The 15,486-nt window shown below is 39.2% G+C and overlaps 1 protein-coding gene across 2 annotated transcripts in view; it reads right to left on the reverse strand.

Moving 5' to 3' along the window:
* PRKG1 (protein kinase cGMP-dependent 1) overlaps nucleotides 1-15,486 on the reverse strand; it is a 1,263,025-nt gene that overhangs the window by 788,666 nt on the left and 458,873 nt on the right. For both annotated transcript variants that reach the window (XM_059170234.1, XM_059170233.1), the window contains exon 3: nucleotides 11,238-11,351. In XM_059170234.1, the coding sequence (XP_059026217.1) occupies nucleotides 11,238-11,351 (114 nt within the window). The remainder of the gene's footprint in view (nucleotides 1-11,237; nucleotides 11,352-15,486) is intronic.

Genomic DNA, 15,486 nt, shown 5'->3' on the forward strand with positions numbered 1-15,486 from the left:
AAAGAGAAAATTGAAAACAAAATCCAACCACCTGGACCCACCTGACCTTAAGAAGGACAGAACCCTACAGCGATTATCAACACATAATCAACTTTCAGAAATGACTGTGTTCACTGGAAAGTGCAGTGAGATCTTTCCTTTTCAAACACCCAGGGAAGGGAAAGAAGAAAGTGCAAAACATTCAGAAAGTATTCTTTCCGGGTAGGGGGAGATAAAAAGATTTTTTACAAATCTTTTTATAGGTGGGCGCCTGGGTGGCTCAGTGTTGGTTAAAGCCTCTGCCTTTGGCTCGGGTCGTGATATCGGGGTCCTGGGATTGAGTCCCGCATCAGGCTCTCTGCTCAGTGGGGAGACTGCTTCCCCCTCTCTCTGCCTGCCTCTTTGCCTACTTGTGATCTCTCTCTCTCAAATAAATAAAAACCTTTAAAAAAAGTCTTTATAGGTACTTATTTTCTAACCATTGTTATGATCAAAAAATATTTAAAAAAATTTTAAGGCATGTTCAATTAATTCAAGGGCATAATGGGGGGAAAAATCAATACAGAAAAAGAGACCTCCTGGTTTTATAATTATTTACTATTGTTTTTGGCTGAGCCATTCTGGTTGAAAACCAGTAAGCGTAAGTAGAAGATTAAGAGAATCAGTAAATAAAAGACCAGAGTTCTCATTCAGTATTTTCTTCTCCTGCCTTTTCAAACCTTTGACTCTTCAAGTGTCCTGATCTGTTTTTAAAAGGTCTCCAAGCCCCTACACTTCCCTTCCACGTTTATTTATCTAAAACCTAATGACATACAAAGGGAGCTAATTCTTGACATCTCATGTGTCTCCCAAACTCAGATTTGAGCTTCAGAAGATGTTTCCCATTTCAGAAACTCTGTATATCTCGATCATCTTAGAACTTCCCAGAATACATTTTGTGTTGCACATAGTTTGGGCCATATCGCATTAGAGAGTCCTTCCTTTTTTTTGTTTTCGGCAGCCCATTCCGCTTCATGTTATGCTCAAGCTTCATGGAAAACATGGATGCATGCCAGTGGTAAATTCCATGTAAACTGCTAGATTTCTGCCTTAAAGTACTAAATGACAGTGAAAGGCAGTAAATAGGAGTAATTTCTACAACTCGGGACAACTAACTTTAGGGAAACCAAGAATTGCTAAATTCAGATACAGATGAAAGGCCAAGGTTTAGGCGGGGGAAATAAGGAGCTTGAATCTGTCAGGGTGTGCGGGGAAAGCGGGGGGTGGAGAAGACGAAGGATTTCAATCATTCTTGTAACTGTGGCCACCAATAGCATCTTTATCCAGAAAGAACACGGTACATAGAGAAAAGATTCATGTTCTCTCCAGAGGCATTCAAAGGGGACAAACTAATGGGACACCAGAAGTCTTGAAGTTTTAGGCTACATCTTAAGATAAAAATTCCAGGTGTCATTTGTCTGAAATATTACTTTGGAAGATAATTGACATTTTAAAGGCATGTCCAATAGTTAGATATCTACTGTTCATTTGTCCGAGACCTTGATGCTCTAGGTGCCCACTCGGGGCTGTGCTCACATACCAGAAACACACCCATTTCTCATGGTCGTCTTGAGAAGTCAGCCCAGGAGGGAGAGAGGACAAGTTGGCTCAGACGACACAGATACTCTTTGCTTTTGCACCGTACAAAGGCTTGCCCCTAAAAGAAGAGCGATCTCCTCACAGCCCCAACATCCCTATCTGTGTTAGGGTTTCATGGACCACTTCATTCAAAGTGGACATCTGCACAACTTTTCTGGGTAATGGCAATGACGAAAGGATATAATCAGTCACCCCTCTCCATCCCAGTGCAGCAGCTGCTGCCCACGGGTCCTGTCCCTGCCCTTTAATAAAACCACCTTTTTTTGCACCAAAGATGTCTCAAGAGTTCTACCTTGGCCATCGGCTCCAGACCTCACCAACATTCCAAAACTGTATCAGAAGTACATGGAGATATGAAGATAGTTTATCAAGAACTACCACTACTTAGGTATGCAAAAGGCCCTTGGAATTAACTAGAGCTGTGTTATCTGAACTCCCCATCCCCCAAAAAACCTTTATAAATGCTGAACCCAGGGATAAGAGTAAGAACCTGGAAGAGTAAGGGGGTACTAGACAGGGTGCCTAGAGACTGTTCCCCCATCTGTAATCAGCAAAACCTATTCATATAAACTCCGTACACAAAAGCACTCAATGTGATTTTGCTTTAGAAGGAAAACAAAAAAAGAATTCAGCCATGAAGATAGTTTGCACAATCCTGTTGGATCCCGTTCAGAAGACTTACAGACAACAATGCTTTCAAGTCAATAAAAAGTTGTCTTATTACAAGTGGGAGGAATTATGAGGGCATCAAGTACATCCTGTCAGAGGACTATCCTTGAGGGAAAACAAGGCGTAAAGAACGCTTAGCTGCAGAAGACACCATCAGGCTTCCTAAGCCTCTACCTTTCCCAGCCCTCTCCTCCCTGCCTTTCTGAGCAGCGGGCACTAATTTCTAGGATCTACTGCTACCTTCACAATAAAAACTCAGTTCCTTCAGACCCGGGCAGAAATGAGCAACCCACACACCAGACCTCAGAAATGTACGTGTCTTAGTTCCAAGCAACTCCCCACATCTTCCTCATCTTCTAATTATGAGACATTAAGAGATCAGTAACCACCTAGCACTGCTGAGCCTTTCACCATAAATTTGATCAGTGACCACCTTCACGGACTATGTAGGACCTTCTCTGCTCTTGGTCCAATGGATTAGATGTAACCCAACAAGGAAATACACTCTACTTATTCAGATATCTCCAAACCCCTTATTCTTTAAAAACGCCCATCTACGTTTGTTTTCACCTAATCCAAACTACATTCATGACTTCAAGAAAGAACAACAAAAAATCAAAAGAAACTCTTTTTTTGTTGTTTTCCTACCAACATCTTAGCCTTCAGATTCAATAAGTCCAGAAGCCGTTCTTATGAACAACACAGCCCAGCACTCCATGATTTTTTAAATTTTTCCTTGCCTCTCAGCTTGCTCTTCTTTTAATTTTACTTCTCACTATTCTTCAAAAGAATATGTTAATATTGGCGCAATGCTGGTAGTCTTCTACTAATGTTGTGTTTCGCTCTTCAAAAGAAAAACACAACCTAAATATCTTAAGTATCTTTTAAATATCTCTGCATGGCAGCAATAAAATAATGAGGGGGAAAAAAAAAAAAACCTTAGAATGATGCCCAGAATAATAGTAATTATTATAGTGTCTGTCATTTTTCTTCCTAATACTTCAGTGTTGGCAATTCAATGCAGGGAAGAGTGTGTTGTTTGAAGGTTAATATAAATTAAGCACCTGCAGGGTGTAGATCAGCGGCCCCTGCTTGCATGATTACTTAGAAACGTAGCCAGTCAACAAAAAGCTTCCCGAAAGAAGAGAGGGATGTTAAGATCAACCAGGAAATTGTGAGACTGTTTTTCCTCTAGGGAAATCAAGAGTAAATGTGTTTTTCACAACTCCTGTTCTTTCTTTTCATAGATTTGTTACGTAAAAGAAAAATAAAATGAGAACATCCTTTATTAAATGTTTTTCAATTGCTGTTTAAATTTTTGCAATTCTTACTTTAAAGAAATTCACAGACTGATATATTCCATAAAAGAGACATGTGACTACTTAGTGATGTCTTAAATGTTGTACAGGTTCATCGCATGAGACACTCAAGTATTTTATACTACAAAAACTACATCCCACAACTGGTTCAGATTGTTTGTTATGGGTCTCTAAGGCTTTAAGCCTATGACCCTCTCTTCATTATATCACAGGATTCATCCTTTTGTAACAGATGTACTGAATGTGGGTCCATATGTTCCAGTTTAAAAAATTTAAAACCCCACAATTATAACATGCTGCGACATTTTTTTGTGGAAATAAAGCCTGAAGCTTTAGTTCAGTGGAAATAGTCCTGTGGATGCGTTTGTGTTTAAACACAATGGGAGGGACACCTGGGTGGCTCAGTCATTAAGCGGCTGCCTTCAGCTCAGGTCATGATCCCGGGGTCCTGGGATCGAGTCCCGCATGGGGCTCAGCGGGGAGCCTGCTTCTCCCTCTCCCTGCTGCTCCCCCTGCTTGTGCTCTCTGACAAATAAATTAATAAGTAAAATCTTTTAAAAAAATGTAAAAGCTTATGACAGGAGCAGAGCAAAGCTGTGTCATAGTCACACACCTCCATCTAAGCACACAACTACCGGACGCTTAAACCCAGTTGCTTCAGCAATGAACTGGGGGCAACACCACACCACAGCCAGAGGCGCGGAGCTGAAAACATCACCCACAGCCTTCAGAGGTTCTCTGCTTTCACTTGTTGCTCCTTTTAAGTACCTATCATAATTTACGGATAAGAATGTTTCCTTTCAAAAATAATAGTAATTATATAACATATAGTACTGACCTACATTACTACTGTGTTTTCTAATTACCTCTTAGCAAATTCTTGAGTAAATTAAGGCACAGTATCCCAAAACATAAACAACCTTTACATCCTGTGAGACCTTTTCTTTTTTCTTTTCTCTTTTTGACTACATCAGTTTCAGTTATTTATTTTTTAACATAAGCTCTATGCCCAACGTGGGACTTTAGCTCATGACCCTGAACTCATCATGCTCTATTAACTGAGCCAGCCAGGCACCCCTGGTGGGAGCTTTTTATGATGCATTCCTTTGCAGAAAATTCTGTAAGAGTAAAGAAGCTACTTTAAAAAATAATAAAAAATAAAAGGTTAAAAAACAGGGGTACCTGGGTGGCTCAGGGGGTTAAAGCCTCTGCCTTCAGCTCAGGTCATGATCTCAGGGTCCTAGGATTGAGTCCCGAGTCGGGCTCTCTGCTCAACAGGGAGCCTGCTTCCCCCTCTCTCTCTCCCTGCCTCTCTGCCTACTTGTGATCTTTCTCTCTGTAGAATACATAAAAAGATTTTAAAAAAAAAAAGTAAAAAATAAATCAGGCTTCCTTGCCCATCCTTACATTTACTATTAAATTATCTGGAACCTTAAAAAATAATATCCCATCAGTTAAAGCCTGACTATTCTCTTGATGTAGAGAATTAATTAATTAATTAAAGGAGAGAGGGAGCATAATTTATCTAGCCATGAGAAGGAATTAAGTCGTATTGCCCTCCTTTGATGAGAGGTATTCCCTTTCTCCCCCCAAAAACAAGGCCAACAAATGCCTATCAACTGAGCCTCATCAATACTGAACTCAATCATTTTTTGGAGGTAGATAAATATAAATCAAATAAATTCCAATTACAACAATTCCCATTAGACCAGAGAAAAATTCAACCTACAAAAGAAAAACATTGTAGGGGCACCTGGGCAGGCTCAGCCCTCAGAGCATGCAACTCTTTATCTCAGGGTTGTAAATTTGGGACCCCCCTGTTGGGTGAAGAGGTTACTTAAGAATAAAACCTTAAGGGGCACCTGGGTGGCTCAGTGGGTTAAAGCCTCTGCCTTCGGCTCAGGTCATGATCTCAGGGTCCTGGGATGGAGCCCCACCCCACATGGGGTTCTCTGCTCAGCAGGGAGCCTACTTCCCTGTCTCTCTGCCTACTTGTGATCTCTGTCTGTCAAACAAACAAACAAACAAAAGAATAAAACCTTAAAAACAACAACAAAAAAGTGTAGTTTACTGTTTTCCTCTTCTCTGAAATTCACTTTTATTTCACTTACTATAGAAAGGAGATGAAATAGCTTTTGTATATGTGTTTGTTAGTCTGTTATGCAGCATCATGGTTTCCTAGTGAATTGATTCCTTTAATAAAGAAATGTATTTTCCAGGGATTACATAACTGGATTTAAGTTACTAATTCCACAGTATTCTCTAATAGACAAATGTGATAAGAACATTTTACTAAAAGGAATATTGTCTAACTCACCAAACAACGGTGCCTATTTCCCCAGGATGGGGACAGACACTGTTTCGTTGTCCAGGATGACAACTCCCAGGCTGTTTTTCTGGATTGTTCTTCTGTAATTGGGGTCCAATTTCTAGTCATCATCAACCTGAATTTACTTTGTTTCTCCTTTCCTTTCAGGATTCTTGGGAGAAGGCATGTGTTAGACTAGGAGAATGCAAAGCTTGCATCTTTTTAATTGGCCTCGAATGCAGAATGGAGACATTCTTATTAGCCTGCTTATCTCCTGCACTTTCCGTGCTGTGGCACAGGGAAAGTGACAGTCCCTGGTCTGTGCTGCTCATTAAATCCCCAGGTAATAACCGCATATAGAACAAACGTTGGTACAGGCAGATTTCCACTAGTGAATGTAACTTCATCATAAATGATGCTTTATGGAAATAAACAATGATACTTCTTCAAACATGTCTAACTGCTTACAGCTTCATTCTATTGCTGTCATACTTAAAGTTCATAGACACTAGAAGAGCTTGATCTAGAACTCCTTTTTATTAATAAAATATGCATTGTTTCTTCTGTGCCCTCATTGATAAAAGGTACTGTTTTCATTCGAAGAATTACTTCTAGAGGACACAGGTATTTGAGCAAGAAATGTGACTTAAATCTTTAAATTTCTTTTCCCCATTCTTTAGCGGTTTTTGTTTTGTGTTTTCTTTTTTGGACCACTGACAGATTCTTCTCAATCAAGTTCAGTAACAGGTTTGAAACAAAGCGACGCAGGAATGTACAAGCCATTTTATCGCATAGACTCAGATTTATTTTAAAAATCCAAAAATAAACTGATAAATCCAAACCTTAGATCTTTGTTCTTAAAATAACTATAACAGACTGAAATATCTTAATTAGTCAACTTTCCCCCATACAAATATCCTAGGAAAGCTTAGGTAAACTTGAAAGTATTAAAAAGTGAAGGCAGAAAGATATTTTTAGCAGATGTTACTGAAGTCATCACTTTCCTGCAGAATGGACTTCTCGTAGAATGTTTAGGCTCTTTTATGTTAGAATGCGAGTATTTTAGTATCTGAGGAATGTTGAAATACTTACTATAAATAATCTAAGAAAAATAATTATTTAGATATTTTGCTCAACTCAGTTCATTAAGGTCTCACACCACCCCTCTCACCAGACAAATTTTGCAGATAATTTTCTATCATTTCAACTCAATGCTGGTATTGAGAGGTTTTCCTACAAAGGAAAGGTCTGGGTTTTATTAGAGTCTATTTGAATGAAACTGTTTGAAGAACACACCACTTAAGGTTGGGAAATTTGTGATCTAGACACTCAAAGTAGGAGGAACAGACGCCAATTTCGTATCTTCAAGCAAAAATACCCCCAATTCATGTACAACTGTAGTTGGGAGCAAAGAGGCATAGAAATCAACCTCAAAAAAAAAAAAAAAAAAAAAAAGGAAAAAGAAAAATCCCTATGTAGTTGTGAGACCTGTTTGTGGGGAATTCAGGTAAAATGAGACGACAGCATAAATGTCCTTGCAAACTCACATGCCAGGCATGGGTCACTGGATTCCTCACTCATCATGAGGCAAATGCCTTTCCATTCTCTTTTTAGGTTTCCAGCAACTTCAATGTTTCTGTGTGTGTGTGTGATTTTAAGAGCCCTGGGCATAGACGCAGTAAGCTGATGCTGCCCTCGCTGTGAGGCTAGTGAACACTGGAACCTCCACCAGAAACGACCTTTTAGGAAGAGAGGACAGTAGCATGCTTCCAATTCAGTATGGGAGTTGAGGAAGCAAGAGTTCTTACTGGATGGATCAGAAGTCCCTACCCTTTGTGGGGCTTCAAAACGGATAGTAAAACTCTTTCGGCTACGCAATCCCAAAACATTTAGATAAAATGTGAAATTCAAACACTCGTGGAGACGTTGTTTGGTGTTGTGGAAATCAGATACATTTTTTTCCTCCCTGTGACATCTGGAGGGTATGTGATGGGCTGGGCCATCCAAGTGGCCATGTTCAAAGACAGCCCAAGAAAACTTGCAGGTGTTTAGAAGAACCTCAAGACATTTGTGACACTTGGTTCCCACAAAATGTTACTTTTATGTATTTAGATATATTCATTCCTCTAAGGGGAAAAAAAAAATCAATGGTGCTGTTTTATAAGATAAAAATAGATTCCGAATATAGATTTCCTACACCATTGTATGAGGTTTTCTTTCGAGTCATTATGGTTTCAATTTTAAAATAGTTATTCTTGGTGCTATCGGTTCGCTTTCCCAGTGTTGCCATCATAATCAGTGGTATATATTCATTTACTTCCAGAGGAATGCCAGCTGATCCCTCCCAGATGAAAAAGTGAAGGACTTGTTTCAAACGACTATGGAGACTCTTTCTGTCGAAGCATTATGAACAAGTGTATCCTATTTCACATCATCGATCAATCTATAACTTTAATAAGAAAACAACTTTTTTAATACCCCAAGTTAAAAAAAAAAAATCCCACAGGTAATAGAATCAGCTTTGCTAGCAGGAAGTCACTGAGATTTATTTATTCATGGCCTGATACAATTTCAAAAAAAGTGCTCTTTTGAACACGAAATGACTCATATACATTGAGGAGCTCTTGAATGTCACCCAGGATTTAGTTACACTCTGAGATTAAAAATGCATTAAAATGCTCCGCGGCTTTCAGGCTGACGAGGGGGAAAGAAAGGAGAGAGGGATGATGAAATAAAGTAGATAATGTTGAGAGAATGAGGGTCACAACCTATGTAAGTGAAAAGAAAGAGGCAGGACACACAAGCCATCCAGTAGGACGGGCAGTCTCCTAGGACTTAGACTATTACACCCAAGTGGCTGAATCCATTTCACAAGTTACTCTAAACGGTCATGACTGGCGAAATGACAGTTAAGAAATGGACAAGAGTCGACAAAATCCTGAATCCTGAGAAATGACTGGATATAAAAAGCCAAATAAGGACATTTTGAAATAGCACACATAATGAGTAAGATAGCACGGCAGGGGGTGGGGGGCGGCGCGTGGCGGGAGTGTATTATATTCTGTAGTCATTTGGTACAAGTAGCATTCCTAATGGAATCTAATCAGAATTATGCAGTGATCAGCTGGAAAGTTTAATTTAAACATAAATTTAAAGCAGTACTTAAGGATCATGGTCACAGGTGTAATCTCCCTGGATAGTGTAGGAGACAGGACAAAAGGTCCTGAATAAGAAATAATCCATTATTCACACCTTATAGTTCTTTACAAGACATTCAGAGTATCTTGGTAATAGATATTACTCCCTACTCCTGCAGAAACCTCTGAGCATCTATAAATGCAAAGATGGTTCTTTTCTGCACTCCATCAAGCTTAGGTTCTTTTCTCAATACAGCCTCCACATCTTAAGTAGGTACTCTGAACACACACACACACACACACACACTCGTGCACAGGCGCCTTTTCTGTGTCTTTGTTAAGAACACGCTCCATTACTCATTTTCCTTGACGTAGATGTTCTGACGTCCCCCGAATGGTTAGGATTATAATTTGCATTCAACACCTACTTCCGTCTCACTGAATGAGATCCAAAGTGTGCGTTTAAATTTATCAAACATGAGTCCGATAGCTACAGCAGATGAGCACCATTTTATATGAACCTAATAAATTTCACAAAGCAAAGCAATCAGCTCATAAAAAAAAAATCTTTGCTGCAATATTCATTAAAATATTTCTTTAATAATTCGAAGCTTCAACAGATGAAGCACATGTTATTACCAACTGTTGACCTTTCTGGAATCATGGTTTTTCATTAGGATTAAATGAGCAGTATACAAGGCTGAAATATTTTAAAATATGCACAATTCACTATTTGCAATTCTGAGAAAGCCTGTTTTAATCAAGATGTGTTATTCTGGCCTTCTGACCTACAAGGAATGTATTTCTCAGAAAAATGCAGCCTGATCGCATAATCTGTTTCACTTAATAGTGTCACGATTATTCTTTCTCTTACTGAAGGCACTTTTTACGGGAGTTCAAGTTGTGGCAGCTTCTGTTACGCTTCACAGGGCTTCGTTCTTCTTTGAGCTGTGTAATTAAGTGATCACATAAAATAAAAACCAGGTGGGGCCGGTCATTCAAAAGAGTTTTGTGCTTTCAAAGATCAAGACTCAAATGTCAAGTAGAACTCATCCTAGAGGTGCCCCAATAGCAACTGAGGTCCCAGGGACTGACTTCAATGAGTAAAAAGGTGATTCACTAACAAGGCACAAAGGACAACTTCTGGGATGCTGGCTGGCCACGTGTTTACAACCCAAGGTTCAGGGTCATATTGGTATCCAAAAGTCACACTTCGGAGAAAAAGAACCCCGATATACAAAACATTCAAAGGCATCCAGCTAAAACTAATTGATAACCTGTCATTTCTGCCAAAAGGAATTTTTTTTTTTTAATAACAAAACCTAATCAAAATGATTTGTGATTGCCATCATCTACAGGATTATGGGTCAGAAGATCATTTCCCAACATGAAATACAGCTGCTGAAAGATGCAATGGACCTTCCACTGTTGGCTTTTGCATTCAGCTCTGTTTGTTACATGCTCATTCCCCCGCCAGAGTCAGGAAGGAGTACTTAAAACAACCACTTCCCCACCCCGCAAGGATTGCAGCTGTTTCTACTGAGTAATAAAAGTTGCTGGAGAAATCATATATACACATACATGTAAAATTAGGGAAACAAGCTGCTTTATTGCCCCGATTTAAAATAAGCTCAATCAGTAGAAAAGAAAAATACTATAATATACAGCTTGATGAACAGCTGAAGACAAGAATATTCTCCGACACGATTTTAGAATTCAGGCTGTATCTCGCTCAATGATGTTTGAATGAGATGAAGGACATTTCTCCTTTAAATTTTTTCTAAACCACTGAATGAACACATGGAATTTATGGGAGAATGTAACCCAGAATAGACAGATTTGTATAACTTCCTTAAGTATTAGCATGAGACTTTAAAGGCAGAAAAGGGAAGGTCTCCACCGCTATTCCGTTTATAAAGTTGTAACATATTGCAAATCATCATCGATAAGAAGTCTAAGTTAAAAGAACAACTTCCGTGAGTCAGTGATAAAATTTAAGTTCTGCAGAACAGATTGTTAACCCTCCCTGACAAGGGCAAACCAATATATCAACCACAGCGCACGGTAAGAATTAAAATATTGATTCACGAAATCACGAAGATGAGATCCAGAGGCATGGTGATCAGTATCTCAAAGGTCCAAGGCAAAAGATATCAAAGTATTGGCAAAATAAGAAAACAGTCTTACTTTTGACGGTCGCTGTCCGGGTACAGTTGTAAAGAATCGCCAGCTCGCCGAACACCTTCCCTGGACCCATGGTGCAGAGCTTCACACCTTCTTTCGTAACCTCAACCTTACCATCTAAAACGAAGAGACAACACCATTGTAAATGTCTGCCATGCTTCATTTCACTTGTTGCATTTTCAATATGCAATGAAACTCTCTTTAACCCTCTTTAAAACTGCAAAGCAATTACCAAGGAAGACCAAGCCATCATCCAGATGCTAGGCAAAAAATGGCAATAAATCACATGAGTTCAGAAGTTCCATCTCTCTTTAAATTAATCACCAATAAGGGATGCCTGGGTAGCTCAGTCAGTTGGGCGTCTGCCTCCAGCTAGGGTCATGATCCCAGGGTCCAGGAATCGAGCCCTGAATCAGGCTTCCTGCTCAGTGGGGAGTCTGCTTCTCCCTCTCCCTCAGCCTGCTGCTCCCCCTGCTTATGCCTATGTCCCCTCTGTCAAATAAATGAATAAAATCTTAAAAAAAAAAAAAAAACACCGATAAGATCTGAAGACTGAAAGAGAGCCTCAGGAAAAGGCAAAAAGGTAAACATGTAAACATGTGTTTGTACAAATATGATATAAGAAAACTATGGTGATTCCCATTTTAATGTTATTTTGAATCTGAGAGAAAGCTTGAGTAAGTGGGCAGTTTTTCTACCACACACTTCATATGTGGAAATTCTCATTTGGGTAAAGCACAGCTATTACAGGAAAGGAGATTACTTGGACCCTTGGGCACTGCCTAATTGCAGCTCATGGTATCTTTTATTTTTAAGCATCTTATCTGACTTGGGCACGACTGTTTTATCTGCTCCCCAGTCCCACAACACTGGCCATAAGGAAAAATAAACTAGGACGGTTGTGGGGGAAAGAGACATTAGGACCCTTTACGTTCCACAAAGGGCTTGGAAAACGAAATGCTAAGGAAGGAAAGAGCCAAGGACACAACCGCGTTACAGTTTGTTGCCTAGGAGGAAGGCAAATGCTACGCATGATGGAAATAAAAAATAGGTTTTTAAAAAAGGTACAGGTATATACACTAGAAATTCCCTTACCTCACACAATGGGGGGTAGGGTGGGAAATAAATGGGCAACACAATCTATTCTAGATTAATAGCCCCCTCCCCACTTCTACTATTCTTCCAAGTTACTTATCCACATCTATGGTAGAACCTTCTGGTGGGCTTTAGCTAGTGAATGAATGAAAAAAGCTAATGTTACCAGGCTCTCTCCAAACTTCAGAACTACATGCATCGACTTCATAATTGTTCTTGTATCTACCTGTTTCCTGTAATATTTAACATTTTAGAGTTTGGGCTTTAAATATACTCCCACTTAAAAAAAAAAACAACTAACTAAAATCAACCTAGTTTGAACTAAGCAATAACATCTGTAAAATAACAGGGTCAATGTGCTAATTTCTTCAAATACCTATTGAGATAAACAATATCAAAAACATTTGGGAAAAGTGTAATCCATATCCCAGTCATGTGAGATCAACCCTTCAGAGAATATTGTTCTTTTGACTCTGAAAAAAAAACATTTCATGTAAATGCTATCAGTGGAGAGAGAATCCTGCAGTAATTAGGACAAAATTTCACATAAGATCTATTCACTCCTCTTGAACTGTGTGTGTGTGTGTGTGTGTGTGTGTGTGTGTGTGTGTGTGTACCTCCTCTTGGTATAAGGAAGTTACTCAGGAATGAACAAATACGACAATTCTACAAGTTTGGACATACTTTCCTAGGCATGTTTGGCCACTCAAAATTTGGTCTAGCTCTGTCATGCTCTATTTCTTGACTGCAGAAAACCAAACTCTTTCTCATGGTAGCTACATCAATACCAGCACAGTAAATCCATATTTTCATAAGCCACAGATGTTCCCCTCCCTTCCGAGGGTAAGTCTGTTCCCTTACAAATTTCATCTGCTACTTGAGAATGAGAAACAGGCTCAGAACTTAATGTAGTTAGGTTTCTAAGTCATTAGAAGTCAGACCAGGAGTTAAATTCTGGTTTTCTTATCTGTTCCTTATGAGTTTTGTGACCTTGGGCGAGTTATTTATATCTTTAAGCCTTGGTTTCTTCATTAATAAAATAGATGAAAGAAAAGCACATATCTCCTCAGGTGGTTGATAAAATGAAATGATTAAAACAGGGTCAATGCTGAGCGTGATCCCTGGCTTACAACAAATGGTCAATGAATACCAGCTCTTATTACTGGTCTTATTTTTATTATATTTCTTATCTAAAAGGAGGGAGGGCTTACTGGATCCTACTGAAACACAGGATTTCATTATCTATTCCAGAAACCAATGCAGTCTGTGTAGGTTAGTAGGCTTGTGTTTATTTTTAAATGGAAAAAGTATTTGTTTCAGATTCTCTACTGTTTGAGAACTTTTGGGCTCCAATCAATATCATACCCAAAGAAGACAATGGGCTTTCAAGAAGTCACACTGATCTGTATCCTCTTTGTGCTCTTCCCCACTTGGCCACGTGCAGGCAACATTTGACAAGCATTGCTTTAGCAAGTACCGTATTTCGGGGCAGACTCCCCGAAATGACCAAGAATGACAAAGTTACAACTTTCCCATGGATTACAACATTTTTTGGACTTGAAGCTCTAGCTTCAATGATATTGAAGGAGCTAAGAGCAAAATGAGCAATGCCTAAAGAACTTCCACACGTAGGTGATTTTGTACCAGTTCTCTTGTGTACTGGTTCTCTCTCTCCTTGGGTCCTGTAGCTGGAAGACTTCTGTGGAAAGAAACCCATAGGAGGATCAAGATGCTACAAAGAATCCTGCTGGAAAGCTTGGCCATTAGGGCTTCTCAACTAATAAGAGACAAGAAACACAGCATTCTCATTTCTAGCTCAGTGGTTTCTGAAAGGACATCTGTGGACCTGCCACATCAAAGCTAATTAATAAAATGTAGATATTCCCCACTCTGGGAAATTGTAACTCCACAATGACCACTGTACTTGGTCCTGGTGCCCTTTACGTCTCTGAAAAACCAGGCTCAGAGCAGTGATTGATTTCAACTAATAGGGAACCTTGAAACTGATCATGTTTCCTTTGAGATATGACATCTAGAAAGCTCACAGCCAGAATTATCTAAGACTCTGGGGTTGGAAATGTGGGCACAAATGCATTTCTGGTTCCAACTCATTTTCCTGATCTTATTTTGTATTTGCCTAATTTGTTCCTGTCTCACTCATTTTTTAAAAAGAGGGGTATGAATAATTATATATATGTACAGACAGATATAAAGATAGGTATAAATAAGTCTATATATGATAAATATGCATATATATGACTAATTAGTTCTGGTAACAGAAGGTCATAATCCATATTAATTAGAATAACAAAAAAAATTTAAGAAGAGATTTACTGGAGCAGATTGTGTTTGAGAAATTGAAATATGCATGTAAAACATCTTTTCCAGGTTAAGTTAGTACTACAAGTTCAGTATATTCACAATAGCCCAGGAAGGAAGGAATCTAATCACATATCATAGAAAGTGGTACAGGAAGCACTTTTTTTTTTTTTTAAAGAGACAGAAATCCTAATATTTTATTTTATTTTTTTAAGATTTTTAAAAAAATGTATTTATCTGACAGGCAGAGAGACAGGCAGAGAGAGGAGGAAGCAGTCTCCCCACTGAGCAGAGAGCCCGATGCGGGGCTCGATCCCAGGACCCTGGGATCACGACCTAAGCCGAAGACAGAGGCTTTAACCCACTGAGCCACCCAGGCGCCCTGTACTTTTTTTTTTTTTTTAATGATCAGAAATATCTAAATAGTAAACAAAAACGCAGTGTTCGTAAAATGTTACTCTGAGTCACAGCGTGATCACTTTTCCTTCCTTCTACCTACTGTGTGGGTGGAATAAGTAATTCAGGGAGGCACAATCCTCTGGGTGCTAAAAAGTTAGGTACACACACAGCATTAACCAGAGAGTTGTTTCAAAGACATTTGCAAACGTTCTGATTTCCAAGAGCCCAGGAATGCAAGTTATTGATGTGAAGCGTGAATTTGGTTGAGCTCGTTCACTGTGCCACAGCAACCCTGAAGCAAAATTAGAAGTGATCACCCATTTACAAATGACTTCCAAGCAATGATTTTCCAAGTGTGTGGTCTGCCTATGAAACCCAAGGAGAAGACCAGCACAAGCTTGCTTCATACACTCCTCCTTTGAAGTATTAGGGCCTCGAA

The sequence above is a fragment of the Mustela lutreola genome, chromosome 4, assembly GCF_030435805.1.
Source record: "Mustela lutreola isolate mMusLut2 chromosome 4, mMusLut2.pri, whole genome shotgun sequence".
In the NCBI taxonomy this organism is placed as follows: Eukaryota; Metazoa; Chordata; class Mammalia; order Carnivora; family Mustelidae; genus Mustela; species Mustela lutreola.